The sequence below is a fragment of the Sceloporus occidentalis genome, unplaced genomic scaffold (genome assembly GCF_023333645.1).
Source record: "Sceloporus occidentalis isolate IW3139 unplaced genomic scaffold, rSceOcc1.0.p SCAF_5, whole genome shotgun sequence".
Classification (NCBI taxonomy): domain Eukaryota; kingdom Metazoa; phylum Chordata; class Lepidosauria; order Squamata; family Phrynosomatidae; genus Sceloporus; species Sceloporus occidentalis.
Window position 1 is genome coordinate 27,634,753 of NW_028316985.1, and position 21,773 is coordinate 27,656,525.

A 21,773-nucleotide genomic window follows, 5' to 3' on the forward strand; every position below is an offset into this window, starting at 1 on the left:
TGTAGTCCTGTGAGACATTTAGTCTTCTCTGTCAGAGAGCTCTGTTGCCACAACAAACCACAATTCCCAGCATCCACAGCATTGAGCCATGGCATTCTGGAATCCTGGGAATTGTAGCTTATTGTGGCACCAAAGCTCTCTGACAGAGAAGGTTAAATGTCCCACAAAACTACAGTTCCCAGAATTCCACAGCATTGAGCCATGTGTCTGAGTGGGAAGCTTAAACGTATGTCAGAATGCATATCTATTTTCATTATGACTCATTGACTGGGCTATGCTTCCACATTTGATTGACACAGAGTCACAGAGAGAGAACCCTATTTAAAAAACCCAAAATTTAAATAGGGAGGGAAGAGAAACCAAACCAAGGCCTGCTTCTCCCGCCCTTGCCTCTGATTGGCCGGCTCACGCGACGGCAACCAATCGGACTCGGCCACGCTCTGGCGCAGAGACGCCTCACCTGGAAACCGACGATTGGTGGGTAGGGAGGTCCGCCCCTCCCTCCGGAGCTCCTGATTGGCTCTGTGTTTGGCGTGGTGCGCTGCGATTGGCTGCGACGGGAGGGCCTCGACCCCCTCCTGCCGGCGTGTCTTAGTGATAAGGTTGTGGAGGAGGGAGCGAGGAGGCGGTCGGGCAGGATTTTGATTTAGTGGCTTCTGAGGGGAGCAGGGTTCTCGGTCCTCTCACGCTTTCGGCGGCCACGGTTCGGAGTCACTGCCAGGCCCTTCCGCCATGAAGCCGCTGCGGGGACTCGGGCTCCTGCTCGCCGTCCTCCTCTTGGCCGGTAAGCGCTGCCGTTGGGGGAAGGGGGCTTCTGGAACCTTCTATGGAGGGCGGTTGGTTCGGGGAAAGGCCTCTTGTGGGCCACTGACTGACTCAAGGCCTCGGCGGGTCACTCTCTCTCTGCCTCTCTGTGGAGATTTGCCGAGAACCCCCTGCGATGAGGGGCCTCCTCAGGGCTGGGCAAACGACCCACAAGAGCGAAGTTGGACTCTGCCTGGAGGCCAGGGTTCAAGTCGCGCTCTCTCGGCCTCTCAGGACGGCAGAGGCAGGCTCTCCTCCTCTGGAGACACTCGCCAAGAATGATAGGCCCCGCTTCATGGCAGGAAAAGGACTCGAGGAAAGACTCCCTTTTAACCCCCTTTAAAAGCATTTCCCTGGCCCTTATTCTCTCTTTCTCTATGACTCTCTATGGGCCCAATGTCTCCTCCCTCTAGGTAAGTCTTCTCCCATCAGTCTCTGTGGGCAAGTGTGGTTTCTCTCTGGACAAAGACTCTTGCCCTCCCTCCATATTCGCAGGGGCTGGGGCCACAGGACCCACGTTTTTGTTAGCTGAGAGGGCACCTCTCTAGGAGTCTCTAGCTCCTCCACTGAAACTCTGTGGCCAACGTCCGACAGACACTGACCCTATATAGAACTGCCCTGGAGGGGCTACAAAGGCCTAGTGGAGGATTCTCTCTAGGGATCTCTAGGTCTTTCGGCACAACTTTCAGAGTTGCCCTGGAGGAGCTGCAAAGGCCTAGTAGAGACATACTTCCCGACTCAGAGGCCTTGCTTCCCATTTACAGCTTTGCCTTTTGCGCATTTGATTATTTGCAGCTTTGGTTAATATCTTCTCTCTAGGGCTCTCTAGGTCCTCCAGAGCAGCTCTGCCAGAAGGCGGCCATGGAGTTGTGCTGGAGAACCTAGAGGCTCCTAGAGAAAACACTTATCTAGGGGTTTGTAAGGTCCTCCAGCATCATTTGTGATCAACTTCTGGCAGATGCTGACCACAGAGTTGCACTGGAGGACCTGGAGTTGCCTAGAAAGGTTTCCTCTCAGGTAAAAAGGACGATGTTTGAGGTTTTAATTTTTTATGTCTATAATTCAGCATTGATTTACGTGTCTCAAACAAGATAGAAAGCTAAGCCCCTCCCTGCTTTGTAAGGCAACTGTGAATTATGATAACCATTCAGAGAATCAAAGAGAATAAAATTCTACCTGGAGTTAGAAAGGTTGTAGTTTATCCCTGCCCCCTCTTTTTTTTTAAAGAAAAGCTTTAATTTTGAATTCCCCTTTTCATGTCTCTTGACAGCAGCCCTCATTTCCTAACTTCAGGGGGGAGGTGTTTCCATCCTGTTTGTGCCTTGCTTGCAAAGCACTTGAAAGGCAGAGGGGAGTCTGTAGTAAGGGCTGTGAAGCTCTGTATGCCCAGGGTATACAAAGGGACGCACAAGTTGCAATTGTCCCTATTCCCTTTTGTGATAACTAAGCCATGACATCGATCAGAATGGGGACTATAGTCAAGAAATCAGAGGAATACTAGGAATGGGAAGGGCAGCCATGAAAGATAAAGTAAAGATATACAATAGAAAGAAAGTAAAGATATACAATAGACAATTGATGTCAGAATCATCCAAGCCATAAGATTCTCCATCACCATACAAAGAAGACGAAGCTGTGAAAGAAGTAGGCAAAACCCTAAAGTGCAAAGATATAGAAGTGAACACTAAAGTAAGGATAGTCCAAGCCGTTGTATTCCCCATCACTATCTTTGGATGTGAGAGCTGGACAGTGAAGAAAGTGAATAGGAAGAAGCTAAAACTCATTTGGGATGTGGTTCTAGAGAAGAGTATAGAGGATGCCGCGGAGGGCCAAAAAGACAAAAGAAATGGGTCCTAGAACAGACTAAGCCTGAACTCCCTTTGGAAGCCACATCATGAGGGAAAACGAATCATCTGAAAAAACAGTAATGCTAGGGAAGGTAGAAGGCAACAGAAAGAGAAGAAGAACCCAAGCCAGATGAATAGACCCAGTCAGGGAGGCCACAGGGTTGAATTTGCAAGACCTGATCAGAGCAGTGGAGGAAAGGGGGATCGTGAAGATGTCCCCTCCACAGGGTCCCCATGGTCAGCTGGAGGGCACTTAACAACATTACAGCCCATTAGTATTTTTAAGCTCATCTGGAGAGGCCTGATTGGAACAAGGAAGAGGGTCTTCTCAGTAGCTGCTCCCAGACTTTGGAGCTCCCTCACTACAGAGGCCAGGATGGCCCCTTCCTTGCTGTCTTGTCAGGTTTCCTTATGAGTAAAACATGCCTTAGTCCTTGCCTTAACCTCTCCCTGCTTCATTTGAAAGTCCCCTTGGGTTCAGTGTGGGCCTTGCGTCTGACTCAGCTGTCACATGCCCCTCTTTTTGTGGATGAGGAGTCTGTGGGATGTTTCTGACAGGTTTGCTGTTTTTAGCTTGGGAGACAGACAAATGGAGGAGGGATTGCACCAGGGAATCATTTAAATTGAAATATTTTTCTTTCTTTATGGGGCTGGGTAGGTATCCTGGTATTAGGGTAAAGTAATAGTTATGCCTTAGGCAAGTGGTTGCACTTCTCCCATGATACTCCTATGAAATAAGTTACTGTTTATCAATAATAGGCATGAAGATTAAGAATTACCTTCAGGCAGGGAGGTCTGCTGATGAGGTGCAACAGCCGTGTGTGATACTTTGCAGTATGTGTTAAGTCATATTGCCTCGTGTAAAACAGGGAGTGCTTAGGAAATAGGTTATTTCATCATCTTCTCCTGGGAGCAACATTGGATTGTAGCCTCTATTCACCATGTGCTTGGAACCTGAAAAAATGTTCATCCCAGCCAGTGTTTTGGTGGCTCTTTTGGCTAATCTCTCACGGTAATAGAATATGGTTTGAAAGATTGCCTCATCAGTTTCCAATGTATTTTGCTATGCTAAATATTTAATTGATAGAAATGCCTCTTATATTGTTCTGTACATACTATCTGGTACCCCCACACTTGACCATACCAGAATAAACCTTAGCTTGTATGATGGGTTTCTGCATGACAAAGTCCTTTATCATAAAGTGTTGCCTATTTCTTCTGTGTTTCAAGTATGGAGAGATTCACAGTTGTACCTTGACTGATGTGAGACTAAATAATCCAGATTATTCTCTTTTTACAGTCTCAGCCCAGGCTGATGAGCTTGATGTGGATGGCACTGTTGAAGATGATTTGGGTAAAAGCAGGGAAGGATCTCGAACAGATGATGAAGTTGTTCAAAGGTTTGTTTGTTTTTCAAAAATCTATAAACCTGATTTAAAACACACATGTGAAACAAATGTCACCCAAATGGGATTAAATGAAAGGTAGTTAAAATACAGTCTAATCTCTTCTATTAAAATAACCAATTTGCTGGGTTCCATGTTGGCATGGAGCTTATAGCTGAATTGTAATGCTAATGGAATCTTTCCTGTAGAATGTTTTCCAATAGAGACTGGAAAAACTTGGCAAGAATAGTTAACTTTGATCAAACATACAAGAGAGCACTTTGAACAAAGGGTTTTAGGTCATCATCTAATGAGGAACATAAGTGCTTTGTTAGGTCTACTATTGTTAACTGAAGTCTTAGACTAATCATACTTTTTTTTCCAGATTCACAGCTTTTTGGGAAATTACGAAATTTTTCCAAACAGAGTGTTTACATTTATACTACATAATTTAGTTACAGTGATAATTGCAGCCACATCTCTCTTTGGCTTTACTTTGCAAACGAAGATTCAGGAAGGACTCATCCCGCGCTTTCTACAAGCACGTTGATGACTAAAAAAGCCAATTCGAGATAAACAAGTCCAGTTGCAGAAAGTCTCCTTGGGTGATTGCAGCCACATACTGCATGAGAGACATATCTCATGCTCTTTCCTGTATCAGGAAAGGAAACTATGCTGAAGGAAAAATCTTGTGAGTGAAGATGAGGAGTAAGGACAGCATTGGGAACACCTAGGAATTCTTGCTAGAAAATAGTGTTTGGGAATTGAGTATGAATACTGTATTTCCTTACAATTAATCAGTAATAGGTCTCATCTTGACCCAAGAGTAAGATACTAGGAGGGATTAGCATGTTAATGCTTGAGCTTTCACTACTGATAGGGAAGAAAATAGAAACTTATCAGCAAGTGGTGAAGAGGAGGAGCTATAGAGTCTAAGGCCCGTTCTACACGGGCCTTTGCCATGCCCCCAGTATGTACTAGGGGTTGACAGGATGCAGCGTCCAGTCAGGCCTCACCCCTAGGACATACTGGGTACATAAAAATCATAGAATCGTAGAGTTGGAAGAGACCACAAGGGCCATCCAGTCCAACCCCCTGCCATGCAGGAAATCCAAATAAAAGCATCCCTGACAGATGGCCATCCAGCCTCTGTTTAAAGACCTCCAAGGAAGGAGACTCTATCACCCTCCGAGAGAGTGCATTCCCCTGTCGAACAGCCCTTACTGTCAGGAAGTTCCTCCTAATGTTCAGGTGGAATCTCTTTTCCTTTAGCTTGCATTCATTGTTCCAGGTCCTGTTCTCTGGAGCAGCAGAAAACAAGCTGTACACATGGGCGCCGCCATTTTGGCGTTGCGGACGCTTAGCGCCTGCATGGCGCAGCGCTGCTATGATGCCGCAAGTGCGCCATTGGCACCTTGCGACATAACAGCACCACAAAAAGAACCCGCTTTTTGCGGGTTCTTTTTGCTGTGCCAGGGAATCGCACAGTTTGTCCGCTGCAGTTCCCTCTGTAAAGCGCCCAGGGCACTATTTCTAGAACAAGATATGGTAAGAAATGTGCAAGCCTTTTTTTATTCAACAATACTTTGAAACTAATTATTAATGAAGATGGCAAACTTGCTAAAAAGGCCATGAGACCTAAAGCTTAAACAACATGATTATTAAAATACCATGTATACTCTACTATAAGTCAACCTCATGTATAAGTTGAGGGCAGGCTTGGGGCCAAAATTATAGCTTTAGATACGATCTATAGGTAAGTCGAGAATAAAACCTAGGAGCATGTAACAAAAGATCTAAAGCAGTGATTCCCAACCTTTCTAATGCCGTGACCCTTTAATACAGTTCTTCATGTTGTGGCGACCCCCAACCATACTATTATTTTCATTGGTACATGCAAATATGTGTTTTCCGATGGACTTAGGCGACCCCTGTGAAAGGGTCATTTGACCCCCAAAGGGGTCCCGACCCACAGGTTGGGAACCACTGATCTAAAGGTTGAAGCAAAAGAAAGCAGTGCCAAAGAACGTACAAATTCCAGCAGACATAACTGCTTGTGCTCACACTAAAGCCTGAATGGATGACAGAATAAAAGGAAATTAGTGCTTCCAGGACAGATTATGCTCTTGCCCTTCATCAAAACATTGTTTCCTTTTTTATAAGAGTTAAAGTACAGGACTTTGACCTGCAACTAAGTCGATCCAGGTTTTGGGGGTCGATTTTTTGACTAAAATTTGTAGACTTATGAGTATATACTCATACTAAAAATACAGCATTACCTCTCTTCACCACTGCTCCAAGTTTGAACAAGGGAGCTTGGAGTGATTAGAAGTCTTTGGGACAGGTAAATCCAGATCTGACAAATGTATTGCTGATGGGATTTTGAATACTAAATGTGTGAACACCAATGAGGATGGGCCAGCATTCACCTACATACAAATCTTGAGCTTGAAAAATAAATTCCAAATTTGGCAAGGGAAGCTCCACTTGAGACAGAAAATGCTGTTTGTTGAATTGCCTCTCCAGATGTAGATTGGGACAGGTGTAATTTGCATTTGCATCTTTCACAGTAAAAGCATATGTTCTTAAAAATTGAATTTAAACTCTTAACACATAGTATGATACTTACTGTTTACAGGGAAGAGGAGTCTATTCAATTGGATGGATTAAATGCATCTCAAATAAAACAAATTAGAGAGAAGTCAGAAAAATTTGCATTCCAGGCTGAAGTGAACCGAATGATGAAGCTCATCATCAACTCACTTTACAAAAACAAAGAGGTAAACTATATATTCATTGCAGGGACTGCACTGGTATAAATGTTTCTGCATGCGGGTGACTAACTTGTCTTTATCGTTCCAGATTTTCCTGAGGGAACTGATTTCAAATGCATCTGATGCTCTGGATAAAATACGCCTGATCTCGCTGACTGATGAAAATGCTCTTTCTGGTAATGAAGAGCTCACAATAAAAATTAAGGTAAGATGGCACTGGTTTCTTTTGATGCAGTCTTTAGAGGCAGCTTTTATAGTATTGTTGTAAGCTGTTTCAGGCAGACTTAATAGAATTGAGATGTGGCTCACTATTTTCTTAGTGCACCAGGGAAAAAGGAAGTGAACAAGCCAGTTGAAGGAATATTCACTTGATTGAAGTTGATTTCGAGGTCTTGCTTAATTTAGTGCATTTCTTAATGGTCATCATAGCAGGCTTGTATTGAACTGATATGTTACTCAACTAATTTTGGGGTTTTTTGTTTTGTTTTGTTTGTTTGTTTGTTTGTTTTTGCAGTGTGATAAAGAGAAGAATATGCTTCATGTTACAGACACTGGCATTGGCATGACCAAGGAAGAACTGATCAAAAACTTGGGCACCATTGCCAAGTCTGGTACAAGTGAATTTTTGAGTAAGATAACTGAGATGCAGGAAGAAAATCAGTCAACTTCTGAGTTGATTGGTCAGTTTGGTGTTGGATTCTACTCAGCCTTCCTTGTGGCAGACAGGGTTATTGTCACATCAAAGCACAATAATGATACTCAACACATCTGGGAATCTGATTCAAATGAGTTTTCTGTAATTGATGATCCTCGAGGAGACACCTTGGGACGAGGCACTACAATAACGTAAGTATTCCAAGTATTCTATAGGAAAGTATCTGTTTTTTAAAGCAAATATGATTGGTTTCTGTCCATCCATCCCCCCCTCCATTTTTAACCCCAGGAGAGTTCCAGTTGACTTCCTCTTGTAAAAAGACCTCTCTTGGGCTCAAAACTCACTGTGGGAGGCTGTGGGGGTATTGGAAAAACTAGTTGCTCTTGCTCTTCGGTTTATTTCCTGGAGAAGCTCACAACAAAGACTAAAATCATAACTTACCATATGGAAGCGAGCATTCCATGAAGAGAAGAGTCCTCACTCTGATTAGATTAGAGATTAAATGTTTAAAATACTGGCTACCATGGTTATGGGAATACTAAATTCATTATATAATCTACAGCATCCTCCTTAGCAATATACTATTGCTAATGCTAACATAAAATTGTTATTTCCATTATGTTATCACTATAAAGAGGCTAGTACCACAGGAGGTAGATTGAACTTGAAATGCCAAGTATCCAGACTGGGTTAGTATTTACCAACTGAATATTACTACACAACATAGTTTGTGATGCAGTATTTTTAAATGGTGTTTTACTTTGAGTAACTTAGAAGTCCTGATTTTTCAGTTGAAATTTAAATTATTAAATGCAACAATGAATGACTTGTTCTGTTCCACAGCCTTGTTCTAAAAGAGGAAGCATCGGACTACCTTGAGCTGGATACAATTAAAAACTTGGTCAAGAAATACTCACAGTTCATAAACTTCCCTATATATGTTTGGAGTAGCAAGGTAATAAACTCTTTAAATACAGATAATAAGAAAAATAGTTAAAGTCTCAATTGTATCAGTTGCAAGCCTTTTCATAGAAGAGAACTTGAAGAAAAAATTGCTCTTATCAGTAGTTAAGCACAAGGACAAACTACCTACATAAGTATGATAGGAAAAACAAAGCTCTGCTTGAGCTAATGAGGCTACAGAACAAGAGGATTTTTTAGTCATCTGCATCTTAACTTGAAGACTTGAAATAGGATAGTTTCACTGGTAGTAGACTCAACCAGGTCTATATAGGGACTCTGTTTCACTTGTATACTACTGTTTTTATAAGACACCTCTTATTCTTAATATGTATAGGAACCCTACATCTTTCATAGAGATTCAAACTTTAATATCATGCTTGCCAGACAATTGGGAAATTAGTTTTGGTTGTAACACATTCACTACTGAATAGTATAACTTAGTATGTGATTCTTCTAGTGTATAGAATGGTTTAGCTGTATTTGCTGAGATACAGCCAGACAGGTTTAGTTGATGTTCAGCCCTGTAACATTTTCATAATGGACTCTAGTAAGGATGTATGTATCTAGTTTGCTCTGAAAAAATATGTGAGCACAACTTGAAATGTTGCAGACTGAAACTGTAGAAGAACCTGTTGATGATGAAGAAGTAAAAGAAAAAGATGATGCAGATGATGAAGCTGCAGTGGAGGAAGAGGAGGAGGAGAAAAAGCCAAAAACTAAAAAGGCAAGAAATATATATATTTTTTTATTTCAGAGCAGCTGTCAGCTGGAACTGGCAGAAAATCTAAATAAAATAAGCCATGATCTATGTGTTTCCCAATCCTCATGTTGACTTAATGATTTGCCTGCTTTGGTTTTCTGTTGTAATGTTAGCATCAACCTTGCAAGTAAAGTGGGATATAAACGTAACAGAGATATGCTATTATGTAACATCTCAACTAAAGATGTTGTACGATCAGCATATGTGGGAAGCTGCTACCATTTCAGTTGCCTGGAAGTATTGAATTTCAGTTGTTTGAATTGAATGTGGAAACACTGAATATTCTATGAAATATATGATTCTGGAAATTCTTTACAGGTTGAGAAAACTGTCTGGGATTGGGAGCTCATGAATGATATCAAGCCAATTTGGCAGAGGCCATCTAAAGAAGTGGAAGAAGATGAATACAAAGCTTTCTACAAATCATTTTCTAAGGTATGCTTCTCCTTACATCTTGAGACTGGTATAAACACGCTGCAGTTAAAGCCCATAGTTTCAGGGATGGAGAGACTAAAGTATTTCATAAAATACAAAAGCTGTGATGAGCTTAACTTCACAGAAGCTATACAGACTTAAGGAAAATCTTTGAGTCTGAAACTTTTACATTAGTTGGCATACATTGGGTATCTTGAATATTTCGAAGATACAGTCCTGGCAGGAATAAAGAAAGCATGGATATGAAATTGAATTTGTCTTTTTTGTCTGTGCAGGAGCCTGATGATCCTATGAGTTACATTCACTTTACTGCTGAGGGAGAAGTGACATTCAAGTCCATTTTGTTTGTTCCCACCACTGCACCACGTGGCTTATTTGATGAATATGGATCAAAAAAGAGTGACTTCATAAAGGTAAAAAAAAGAAAAGAAAGGTGTGAACTTTTATCTCGGAAGAAAACTTGCAGGAATAAACTTGACAAATTTGTTCTTTTGTAGCTTTACGTCCGGAGAGTATTCATCACAGATGACTTCCATGATATGATGCCCAAATATCTTAATTTCATCAAGGGTGTTGTAAGTATCTGCAGTATGCAGTGCCCTGTTTAGATTACATTTTCTTGGTAAACCTCTTTAAATGTTTCCTTTTTAAATTACAGGTAGACTCAGATGATCTTCCTTTGAACGTTTCTCGTGAGACTCTACAGCAGCACAAACTGCTAAAGGTATGTGTGTGTTTCAGCACAATTTTAATTAGGTCTTTCTGAGAGTTATACTATGACATTACAACATGGATTGCACAACAGACAACATTTAAACGACAGGGAGTGGAATTTTTCATCTTTGTCGAGGGGCAGGGCTAGAATTTATTTCCTTTATCTGAAAGGTGGAGTTATCAACTCAAAGCATCCGTCTCTCTTTCAACGAAGTTGAGTTTTAGTTCTCATCCCCTCCAGTAGTCCAACTACCAACTTCTTCCCAGTTTTAACAGTGTGGGATTGAGGATGCAGGAAATAGTTTGTTCTAGGAGCTGGTCTCTTGCCATATGTTAAGCAAGAAGTATGCAGAGGAATATACAGTCAAGAAGCATCATGTGACTAAAGTTATATTTTACAGTTGGTTCCTACATTTTCTGAATACTATTGATGCTCTAAATGTCAACAGACTGTACTCCTTACCCTCATTTATTTTTATGTATTTTAGGTTATCAGAAAGAAACTTGTCCGCAAAACACTTGATATGATTAAAAAGATTGCTGAAGAAAAATACAATGACACATTCTGGAAAGAATTTGGCACAAATATCAAACTTGGAGTAATTGAAGACCATTCAAATCGTACTCGTCTAGCTAAATTGCTTCGTTTCCAGTCTTCTCATCATGACAGCAATCTTACTAGTCTAGACCAGTATGTAGAAAGAATGAAGGAGAAACAGGACAAAATCTATTTCATGGCTGGCTCAAGCAGAAAGGAGGTAAAAAATATTAAAATGTTTATCCATTACAGCCCTTCCATTGCTATAGTACTTTTTCCTATTCAGAAAGACGTTAGCAAATCTGTCTTCAGAATGAAAAATAATGATGCAGAATAAACATGTTAGCATAAATTAAATAGCTTGTTTTTGGAATCTTGCCCTGTATTCTACTCACAGTTTGAACTTACTTTGTAGGCTGAATCTTCACCATTTGTGGAACGACTTCTGAGGAAGGGTTATGAAGTAATCTATTTGACTGAGCCAGTAGATGAATATTGCATTCAGGCTCTCCCAGAGTTTGATAATAAAAGGTTCCAGAATGTTGCTAAGGAAGGAGTAAAGTTCGAAGAAAGTGAAAAATCAAAAGAAGCCCGTGAAGCTTTGGAAAAAGAATATGAACCCCTTTTAAACTGGATGAAAGATAAAGCTCTAAAGGATAAGGTATGTACATTTTGAAAAGTTGGGTGTTCTTCCAGTAATATTTTGTGCTGTGCTTGAGTTAACATAGCCAAACTTTTCTTTCTTTAGATTGAAAAAGCTGTATTGTCTCAGAGGCTAACTCAATCACCATGCGCTCTTGTAGCTAGTCAGTATGGATGGTCTGGCAACATGGAAAGAATCATGAAGGCTCAGGCTTACCAGACCGGCAAAGACATCTCTACAAAGTAAAGTTTTAATATATACATATATGTATTACAATGCTTCCTAGACAGTGGGTGTTGGTTACTTGTTAATGGCTAACTAATTCTGTACCTGCTAGTGGTCTTTATACAAAGTACTGTATTTTAACAGCATCTAGATGGAAGTGGACAATTGTGATCCCCCTCCATTTCCCATTGTCTCCACCCCACTCCACATTGTTTCCCAGAACAATTGTTTAACCAAATCATAGCCCCTGTCTTGGGGAGGTGCTGCTGGCCATTTTATCCCATGTTGGGCTCTTGGTGTGTGTTAGATCTATGGGGGTACAGAATATTTGAAGTCACTTTTGAACTATTTTTAAAAGTTCATCTAAAATGAGAGGAAATATATTCAAATACAGTAAGTCATGGATTTCAGTCTGTTAGTCTAGTACAGGACTAATGTCTTAAAGACCACCTCTCTGTGTACTGAATCTCCATACTCCAATCTTCATCTGCTTGGCTCAACTTATACTAACTCAATTTATAGTACTTACATAATGTGAGTTATATGCCACCAACAGCCCCTGCACTCATCAAAAGTGGTCTCAGGGAGGATTCACATCAACCCTTAGGAATGTATTTTGAGAACATGCTGGGTAAGGGGTATCCTTCCCACTGGCAGATGGTCATAGTTGGATGTTGTAATGTCTGAATACTGTCTTTGGTTTTGCACTTGGGCTGCAATCCTGTGAATAAGCCCCCTTAAACATGGTAGGATGTGCTTCTGTATATGCATTAGACTGTTGTACTGCAAAACTACCTCCTCTTAACTATGAAATTCTTTGACTTGACTTAAATGCAATCCCATTAATATATTCTTAAATATTTTCTTCCATCAGTTATTATGCAAGTCAAAAGAAGACATTTGAAATCAACCCTAGACATCCTGTCATAAAAGATATGCTCAGGCGTGTTCAGGTAAGAAATATTTGAGGCACTGGTGTTCTGTTACTGGTACTGAGTTCAACTGTTAAATGCTTCAAAGCATAAAAATGTGAAACTGTATCAAAGGAATGTTAATAGAATGGAATATTTAGGTAATATACTATCACAGCCTTATTGTGCTACTTAAATACAGATCCATTAGAAATCTAGGGAGTCCTACATAAAGTTCATTTTTGTTACGTTAAATGTGGGGTCTTTTTTTTTTATCAGGAAAATGAGGATGATCAAACAGTTGCGGATCTTGCTGTGGTTTTATTTGAAACTGCTACACTAAGGTCAGGCTATCTCCTGCCAGATACAAAGGAATATGGAGAAAGGATAGAAAGAATGCTTCGTCTGAGTCTGAACATTGACCCAGAGGAAAAGGTTGGTCGATCTCTTCAGTTTTGCAGTTCAATCCATAGCTTAATTGCCATCTTTTCTAAAAGCACTATTACCTAAGAGCTGAAAAATCCCAAATGCTAGGAAATATTTTGAATAGATTGGTATGGGGCTGTTTTTGTTTTGGTGGGTGATTTAAACTAACAATTCTATCTTTGAAAGGTGGAAGAGGAACCAGAAGAACCAGAAGAGGCTGCTGAAGAGGTAGAGCAAGAGGAAGATATTGATGCTGATGAAGATGCTGAAGATGCAGAAGACAGTGAAACAGAGAAAAAGGTTAGTGTATTTAAGAAGAGTAATGGAGCTAGTTGATGAGGTTCTTTCAACACAAACTATTGGCATAATTTCCCACATGGAAAAGTATGATAAAAATATTACATAGACTAGGCCTCAGATTAAATGAAAAAGTTTTTAAATTTCCAATATTTGTGTGAACATCATACTGAAAACAAGAGGCTGTCTAAATTTAATTTTGATCTACAGTTAAAAAGCTTATGTCAGTCATGAAGGATTTGCTTTATAAAAATCATCAGAAAAATGTCAGTAGAATGAAGATTATGAGCCAGTGAGCCAAATTTTTGTTACCTTTGGAGATGTTAAACAAGACTGCAATGGTGGTGCAGGTTTAATATTATTAAAAGTAGAAAGATCATGCCCTTTTTCTCAAGAACAAAACATTCCCTCTCCCACACATACAACCATATACAGCTTTGAATTTATCCCTATGTTTTTCCTGGAGACCTTGGTATCGTATTTTGTCCTCTTAGCATTATTAATTAGACTAAAATGAAGTTTTTGCTCAAGTAGTTAAGTGCAGCGGGCAAATAGAATAAAAATTTGGCAGACTATTACAGATTAGTAGCAGTTAACCCTCTCTTGGGAAGCATGCCTAACACTCCTTTGTAGATAGTAAGTACTAGAGCCTTGAAGCATGTGACTCAATTCTTTTTTTTAATCTTTTGCAGGAACCCACAGATACAAAAGATGAATTGTAAAATGCACTCTCACAAATAGTATCCTGTGTCTTGGATGAAGCAGGAATGTGAACTAAATTTGTTTCTTTTTCACTGTAAAATGTTTTTTGGGGGGAGGCTTAGGGTTATGGACAGAAAAGGATTTTTTAAGTTGCATTTTTTAAACATTCCTCACAATGTAAATTTGTACTATTTAACTGACTACTTGGTGTAAAATCTTGTTGTGTACAAAATTAAAATGTTCACACCATTAGCTGAATGAGACATTGAAGTACTTATTTATTTGAAAACAATCTGTTTTCTGCAGCAGGGGTCATTGGAAGGGAAACTCTTGAAACAAGCATGGTCTTACAGAAGATGGTAATGTTAAATAGTTTATATACTTGAATGAGGTAACTTTTATGTTTAACGTTCTTAACATCTTTGGGTTCTCTTCAAGAAAATTAAAATGAGAAGGCTGGGAAGTATTTGCACATCTGGTTAAGGTAACACCATCCTACTTCCATTAGTCATTCACCATATAAATAAAGTGGGACTTTTAAAGCTTGTGTTCAGTAGAGCCAGTTGCTTACTGAGAATATGTTTCTGGTTCATTTAATAGATTATTGACTTGCTCCTGGTTCTCTGCATATAAAGAGAAATACTGAATTTAGTAAGGGCAGAGCTAAGCTTAACACTGTCCTAATGCCATCAGTTTCCTTTTGTTTCTATTTGTTAGTGGTAGATATGAAAAAATACATAATGTCGGCAGCATAAGGTATGCTGCACTGGGCTGAGGAGAATTTGATATAAGTGTGATGTTCATGGTACCTGTCCTGTGGCAGTAGTTTTGAGGGAAACCTATCATCTCACTATAAAAATTAACCACCCTTACTGATAAGAGGTTTCTTGCATAGTGTCCTTTCATTTGCAAGGGAGCTTACATATTTTGCCTTCCTGACAGGACCTGTTGCATTAAAGTACGCTAGATTCCAGGATAGATGCCGAATACATGATAAAGTCTTGGCTTCAGATTTCCTCCAATTAATTGGATAATGATAGGCCAGTCACTATCGTTGTTGTCCCTGTACCCTCACAGTAATGTACTGAAGGAATTGTCATAAAATGAGGGAGGGAAAACTGGCCTGAGCTTAGTTTTTTGTGGGTTTTTTGGGCTATGTGGCCATGTTCTAGCAGAGTTTCTGACGTTTCACCAGCATCTGTGTCTGGCATCTTCTCTGAAGATGAAGAGAAGATGCCAGCCATAGATGCTGGCGAAACGTCAGAAAGAAACTGTGCTAGAACATGGCCACATAGCCCGAAAAACCCACAAACTATGGATGCCAGCCATGAAAGCCTTTACACTGGCCTGAGCTTTCTGGAGAAAGCGCAGAAAGCTTACCAGACTTGCGCATGGAACAATGGGCAAGTTGTACAGCATTCCTCATGCTGCCTCAAAAGCAGAACGGCCTTTCCTTTTGATTTAGGTTTCTTCTGATACAGCAATTGGACATTGTACAATGCTTTTCTGTGACTGGGTCACACCTGCATGCTTAATCCCACCTTACTACATTGGCTCATGAAGAAATAAAAGAACTACAACAGTGTTACCAAGAGTTGCTGCACTTTCATCATCCTTACAGCAAGCTGTTAGGAGTCAAGAAATACATAGAAACTTTTGTATATTTTACATCACTCTCCAAAGACACAGGATGGATAGCGACTTCGTGAACAAGACATCCCTTTGTCCAGAGGTTCTACATACTATTTGTAACTGGAAAATACTTCCCTGATTCTGTGGAGATAGTCTGTGTTCATTAAATCCACAATACTTAGAGTAATGTATAGAGGGGGAAACTGAAAGCTGGGCTTGATTAAACTTAACCCCTTGTGGCTTGCCATGGATATGGTCTGATGCCAGTGAATTTGCTACCCTTAAGCTTGGACACATTTTTTTAAGCACATTTACTTTCACACTTTTAACAGAGCCCCATCCGATAAACAAATCATGCCCTCAGCCTCTGGTTACAGAAAGGCTTAGAACTCTTCCAAGGAAGCTTTGCCACAGATGCAAGCAGAGGAATGCCTTGCTCTGTAGATGGTACCTGTTGATCAATATCCCTTGTGCTTAATGTATGTGCAGGATTTAAGAAGCCAGTTTCCAAGGCAGCCATCCCTTTCCTATGTAAAAAGGATAGATGGTGATGAAGTCCAGTATCTGGGAGGGTGTTATAGGCTATATTGAACCTAAAGTGCTTACGACTGTTAGGTATTAAACACATACATGATGAATTGTATGCAAACCTAACCAGCTACCAATGGAAACTACAGATGTATGCTGTATTGTCATGTAACAAACATATCAGCTGTTGATTCTGAACCATGATGGATAGCAGTGACTCACCATACTCCACAGGAAAGGATGTCATTGGTACCAACACCTATAATGAATACAGGGCCTTTATGGGCAACTTCTTTTGAGAAAATAATCAGAAAATATATTCACATTTAATTAAACCATTGCAGTGATTACATTATCTGAAGATCTCAGTCCAAATAAAGGTCACAATAACTGAACTCTTTAAAAAAACCATAGGCACCAAATAACTGTACTTGTTACCAGAAACCACTGTCCAGTTGTACACATTCAGTTTTAAATAAAAGTGCAGCTTATGGAGAGATGCAATGGCCCTTGGCACTGTCACTGTTGCGAAGGCTGAACCTGCTGGTTTCTTTCCTTGAGACCCAAGAGTTCTGTTCTGAGTTCTCCAGGTTTGGGAGGAACTTCGGGTATTGTCTGTAAAACAAAACCGAAAAACCTTATCTCACATGAACATCCAACTAAAAGGTAATCCATCTGATGTTCCTCAGCAGCTCAGAAGCAAAAAAACTGGGATGTAAATTAGTATCTATCTACAAACTTAATTGGGGAAATATTTGGGCAAACTGAAGGTTTGAAAGTAGCTTGGAAGACAAATTAACAGATCTTAGATAAAGCTTGCCACACCATTTGATCAACGTCTCCATACAGATTAATTTCTGCCCTTTAAGGAAAGTATTATATAATTGCACACGTGGCATCTTTAGTTAAAATTCTACCGTATAAATGATGCCCTGTTTGGTAGATGTGTGAGGAAAGGGTCTCTGGTACATACAGTATATGGATTCATTGTTACAAAGTCCACCAATTTTGGGATGATAAGGCAATATAGACTGTTTTGAGATACTTTATTCTACCGTTTGACATGGACAATACAGATTTACCACATTAGAAATGAATCTTTGGCCTGTTACAGATTGCCAAAATAAAAGCTGCTTCAGGTCTCTTTGGAGGTATGCTGTTTAAATGATGCATGCATCCTAAGAATCCGGAAGCTGCACCAAAGCTGCACTCCAGTGCTTAGGAATAGAGTGTGGCTTTGGCGTGACCCTCGGACTCTTAGGACCCATGCATCATTTAAATAGCATACCGCCAAAGAGACCCGAAGCAGCTTTATTTTGGCAGTCTGTAACAGGCCTTTGTAATGTTAGCTGTTGCTTAAACTGAGATGCCAAAAGTATGGGAATCAGCAGAGAATCTATCAGGAGGTGGTTAGATAGATTCCTGGAGGGCTGCCTTAGAAAAGTTAACTTCTCATGCTCAGCAGAACAGGACTCTGTTGTGGAAATCTGATCCCTATTCATCAATTACACTGGATCATCTCTATACAAGGTCCACCATCATCGCATCCAAATAACAAAGTATGAACTGTGACTCGGTTCTGTACATGGTCACTGATCACTGAACCTTATTGTAAATGGAAGGGCTGGGTTGATAGGTAATTATAATCAATGTATAGGTAAAATTTAAAAATCAAATCTACCCCCCCCCCCGGAAAAAAAATCAGTGTCCCAAGCCAAAAAAAAAAAAAAAAAAATGGGGGAAACATCACTTACAAGATCAGGCCGGTAATATCTATGGACAACCTCTGCACCAGCAAACATGGCCAATATACTTGCAGTCAGCGCTTTCAGGTAGCGAGGCCAAGGTACTCCTGCAGGCATGGCGAAAAAGGAGTCGGGAGCTAGAATTCAAACTGGAGAGGAAGAAAAGAGTCTGTAGTTAAGAAATGTGGGGTGGGGGGAAATGCCAAGAGTTGGGCTCCGTATTTAAAGAAAGGTAAGATGTATAATTTTAAAAAAATAATTGTTATTTTAAAAAAAGATGTGACAGCCTTCTGATAATATGGAACAACAAGAGATACCAAAAGCAAAGTATGGGCAGGCTTTGGCAAATAGACAATCGGGTATGAAGAAGTTATCATATTTACTTCATTTGTCATGGCATTATATTGCGGCAAGAATGGTTCAAGCAAAATCACACTGCAAAGATTTTGGAGTTTTTTGACATTAGAAAGTTTGAGATGCTGAATCACAAAAGATGCTCATCCGATAAAGTAGAAATGGACACTTGGAAAGTATCTCGGGGAAAAACAAAGACATTTTCAAAATCCCAAAATCTCCATGAAAATTTCTGGGAAATGGAGCATAGGTGGCATCTGGCCCCTAATAAAATACCCAAAATGTATAAAACATAATGGCAAATTGCAGGTATAGGCAATAATAGGATGCAGATACGATAAGATAAACGCAACTTAAGAAATAATTATGGTTTATTGGTCATCGGTTAGTATTCTACTTTGAGGTAACATGTAAATAGCTAGAAAGGGGAAAGGGAAAAGAGAAGTAGGAAAATTCTATGTACAGAGTTGAGAGCTGATCTCAAAGTAACTATGGAAGTCTTTGTTTAAACGTTTCAATGTATTTTTGGACACCAAGAAAGGGCCCATACCCTTATCATGCTCTAATGAAGAGTTGTGGTTTTAATCTTTTGCATATAAAAAAAAATCTTAATAAAAAATAAAAGGAAAAAATAAATAAAGTAGGCCAGCCCACAAAAGCTCCTGCCACAATCGTGTGATAAGCCTTCTTTATCCTGCCACAGACTGCTGTGCTTGAAGCAAGAATTTGAAAAAGCATCACCTCAGATCTACTTGTTAGAAACTGGGAATCACAAAGTTGTATTTCTATTTGAAATTAATTATCCCATTTGTAAGCCACCTTTCACTCATGAATGATGGAGAGCTGAACAAAAAGAGTAAAAACTGAAGCCCCTGCCATGCAGGAACACACAACCAAAGCACTCCCAACAGAAGGCCATCCAGCCTCTGGGCCAAAACACACTGCAGTTTGAGATTGCTTTAACTGTCCTGGCTCAGTGCTAGGGAATCCTGGGAATTGTAGTTTGTTGTGGCACCAGAGCTCTCTGACAGAGAAGGCTTAAATGTCTCCCAAAACTACAGCTCCCAGAATTCCCTCGCATTGAGCCAGGGCAGTCAAAGTGGTCTCAAACTGGATTATTTCTGCAGTGTGTTTTGGACCTAAATGTCTCCCAAAACTAGAGTTTCCAGAATTCATTGACATTGAGCCAGGGCTATTTAAAGCGGTCCCAAACTGGATTATTTCTGCAGTGCGGATGCGGCCAATGAGGCTCAAAAGAGTCCAGTAAACATGTGTCTGCGGGTCTCTGCATAACTCCAGAAGGAACGAGGCAAGTTCTTTCTTGGCTGGACAAAAATGAATGTCCGAAACGGATTCTTCACTGAAGCTGGTTACTAACCTCGCCTGCTCTGCTCTCTGCCCCCGACTCACCTGCCCCAGTCCCTACTGGGTTTGAGCTTGGAGTAAGACGTAAGACCAAGGGCAAGAGAGGCGGGTCCTCATTGGCCAGGGAAGGACCAATAGCGATGGGGAATGCGCTCGCGCAGCTACGCGCGATGACGTCATTACGTTCAAAACCCCACCATAGAGATTGAAATATAGAATGACTGCTTTACAAGTGAGAATCGTCTGCATATATATGCATACACACACACACACATATATATACTGCATACATATGCATATGTATATGCATACATATATGCATATACATATATATATGTATACAGTATATATGTATGTATATATGTGTATATATATGTGTGTGTGTCTATATGTGTGTATATGTATAAATATATATGTGTGTCTTTATGTGTGTGTGTGTGTGTTCGCGTGCGCGTATATATATATATATATAGAGAGAGAGAGAGAGAGAGAGAGAGAGAGAGAGCGATAACCCAATGTTCAAACCACTACACCACACTGGCTCTCTCATGAGACTCTGTGTCATAGAATCATAGAATCGTAGAGTTGGAAGAGACCACTAGGGCCATCCAGTCCAACCCCCTGCCATGCAGGAAATCCAAATCAAAGCATCCCTGACAGATGGCCATCCAGCCTCTGTTTAAAGACCTCCAAGGAAGGAGACTCTATCACCTTCCGAGGAAGTGCATTCCACTGTCGAACAGCCCTTACTGTCAGGAAGTCCCTCCTAATGTTCAGGTGGAATCTCTTCTCCTGTAGCTTGCATCCATTGTTCCGGGTCCTGTTCTCTGGAGCAGCAGAAAACAAGCTTGCTCCCTCCTCAATATGACATCCTTTCAAATATTTAAACAGGGCTATCATATCACCTCTTAACCTTCTTTTCTCCAGGCTAAACATCCCCAGCTCCCTAAGTCGTTCCTCATAGGGCATGGTTTCCAGACCCTTCACCATTTTTGTCGCCCTCCTTTGGACACGCTCCAGTTTCTCAATGTCCTTTCTGAATTGTGGCGCCCAGAACTGGACACAATATTCTAGGTGGGGCCTGACCAAAGCAGAATACAGTGGCACTATTACTTCTCTTGATCTAGACACTATACTTCTATTGATGCAGCCCAAAATAGCATTGGCCTTTTTAGCTGCCGCATCACACTGTTGACTCATGTTCAACTTGTGGTCTACTTGGACTCCTAGATCCCTTTCACACGTAGTTTCATTCAGCCAGGTGTCACCCATCCTATATCTGTGCATTTTATTTTTCCGCCTTAAGTGCAATACCTTACATTTCTCTGTGTTGAATTTCATTTTGTTAGCTTTGGCCCAGCTTTCTAGTCTATTCAGGTCATTTTGAATCTTGATCCTGTCCTCTGGGGTATTAGCTATTCCCCCTAATTTGGTGTCATCTGCAAATTTGATAAGTATGCTCCCAATTCTGTCATCCAGGTCACTGATAAAGATGTTGAATAACACTGGGCCCAGGACAGACCCCTGTGGGACCCCACTGGTCACTTCTCTCCAGGATGAAAAGGAGCCATTGTTGAGCACCCTTTGCGTTCGGTCGGTCAATCAATTACAGATCCATTTAACAGTTCCTTTGTCTAGCCCACAGCCGTTCTCTGTCTCTCTCTCTCTCTCTCTCTCTCTATATATATATATATATATGCTGTTAATAAAAATTTATATATATATATTCTGTGCAGAGAACGTTTGCCATTGCCATCCTCTGAGGCTGAGAGAGTGTGACTTGCCCTATATATATATATATATGTTGTTGTTGTTGTTGTTGTGTGCCCTCAAGCCGTTCCCGACTTACGACCACTCCATATATATAATACTGTACTTCCAAAGCTATTGTATCCCAGTAAAAGTATCACTGCTTGGTAGATTTTTTTAACTTGCTCTAGGGCCAACAGAGCTACTCCTGGATGTTGTTTTTTTAAATGGTAGTAGAATCTGTGGAGAAAGAATAAATAGTAATAGTAATAATAATGATAATGGTGGCTACAGAGAGAAGGCCCAGTGTAATTTCATGCG

General features: G+C 40.5%; 2 protein-coding genes across 4 annotated transcripts; one reads left to right on the forward strand and one right to left on the reverse strand.

Moving 5' to 3' along the window:
• Positions 1–606: 606 nt before the first annotated feature.
• HSP90B1 (heat shock protein 90 beta family member 1) lies at positions 607–14,331 on the forward strand. Its single transcript, XM_089527981.1, has 18 exons — positions 607–784; positions 3,952–4,051; positions 6,675–6,816; positions 6,899–7,015; positions 7,325–7,656; positions 8,309–8,420; positions 9,039–9,152; positions 9,507–9,623; positions 9,899–10,036; positions 10,121–10,198; positions 10,282–10,347; positions 10,826–11,095; positions 11,291–11,536; positions 11,624–11,760; positions 12,618–12,696; positions 12,934–13,089; positions 13,267–13,380; positions 14,070–14,331. The coding sequence occupies exons 1-18, from the start codon at positions 733–735 to the stop codon at positions 14,097–14,099; spliced, it is 2,400 nt and encodes a 799-aa protein (XP_089384107.1). The 5' UTR covers positions 607–732; the 3' UTR covers positions 14,100–14,331.
• On the reverse strand, positions 14,157–19,824 carry UQCC6 (ubiquinol-cytochrome c reductase complex assembly factor 6). Of its 3 annotated transcripts, none has more exons than XM_089527983.1 (3): positions 19,749–19,824; positions 17,994–18,133; positions 14,157–16,854 (listed from the first exon to the last, which is right to left on the reverse strand). In XM_089527983.1, the coding sequence occupies exons 2-3, from the start codon at positions 18,099–18,101 to the stop codon at positions 16,759–16,761; spliced, it is 204 nt and encodes a 67-aa protein (XP_089384109.1). In that variant the 5' UTR covers positions 18,102–18,133; positions 19,749–19,824; the 3' UTR covers positions 14,157–16,758. The 3 variants fall into 3 exon arrangements, with proteins under 3 accessions (XP_089384109.1, XP_089384108.1, XP_089384110.1); XM_089527982.1 differs by having other exon boundaries at positions 19,717–19,802; XM_089527984.1 differs by lacking the exon at positions 19,749–19,824 and having other exon boundaries at positions 17,994–18,442.
• Positions 19,825–21,773: the final 1,949 nt, after the last annotated feature.

Bases quoted from the DNA above. Each gene is read 5' to 3' on its own strand.
- HSP90B1 (XM_089527981.1), top strand. From the start codon at position 733: ATGAAGCCGCTGCGGGGACTCGGGCTCCTGCTCGCCGTCCTCCTCTTG. The intron at 10,037-10,120 runs GTAAAAAAAAGA...GTTCTTTTGTAG, and splicing joins AAAAGAGTGACTTCATAAAG to CTTTACGTCCGGAGAGTATT. The intron at 11,761-12,617 runs GTAAAGTTTTAA...TTCTTCCATCAG, and splicing joins GGCAAAGACATCTCTACAAA to TTATTATGCAAGTCAAAAGA.
- UQCC6 (XM_089527983.1), bottom strand. From the start codon at position 18,101: ATGCCTGCAGGAGTACCTTGGCCTCGCTACCTGAAAGCGCTGACTGCA. The intron at 16,855-17,993 runs GTAAGTGATGTT...TTTGTTTTACAG, and splicing joins GATATTACCGGCCTGATCTT to ACAATACCCGAAGTTCCTCC.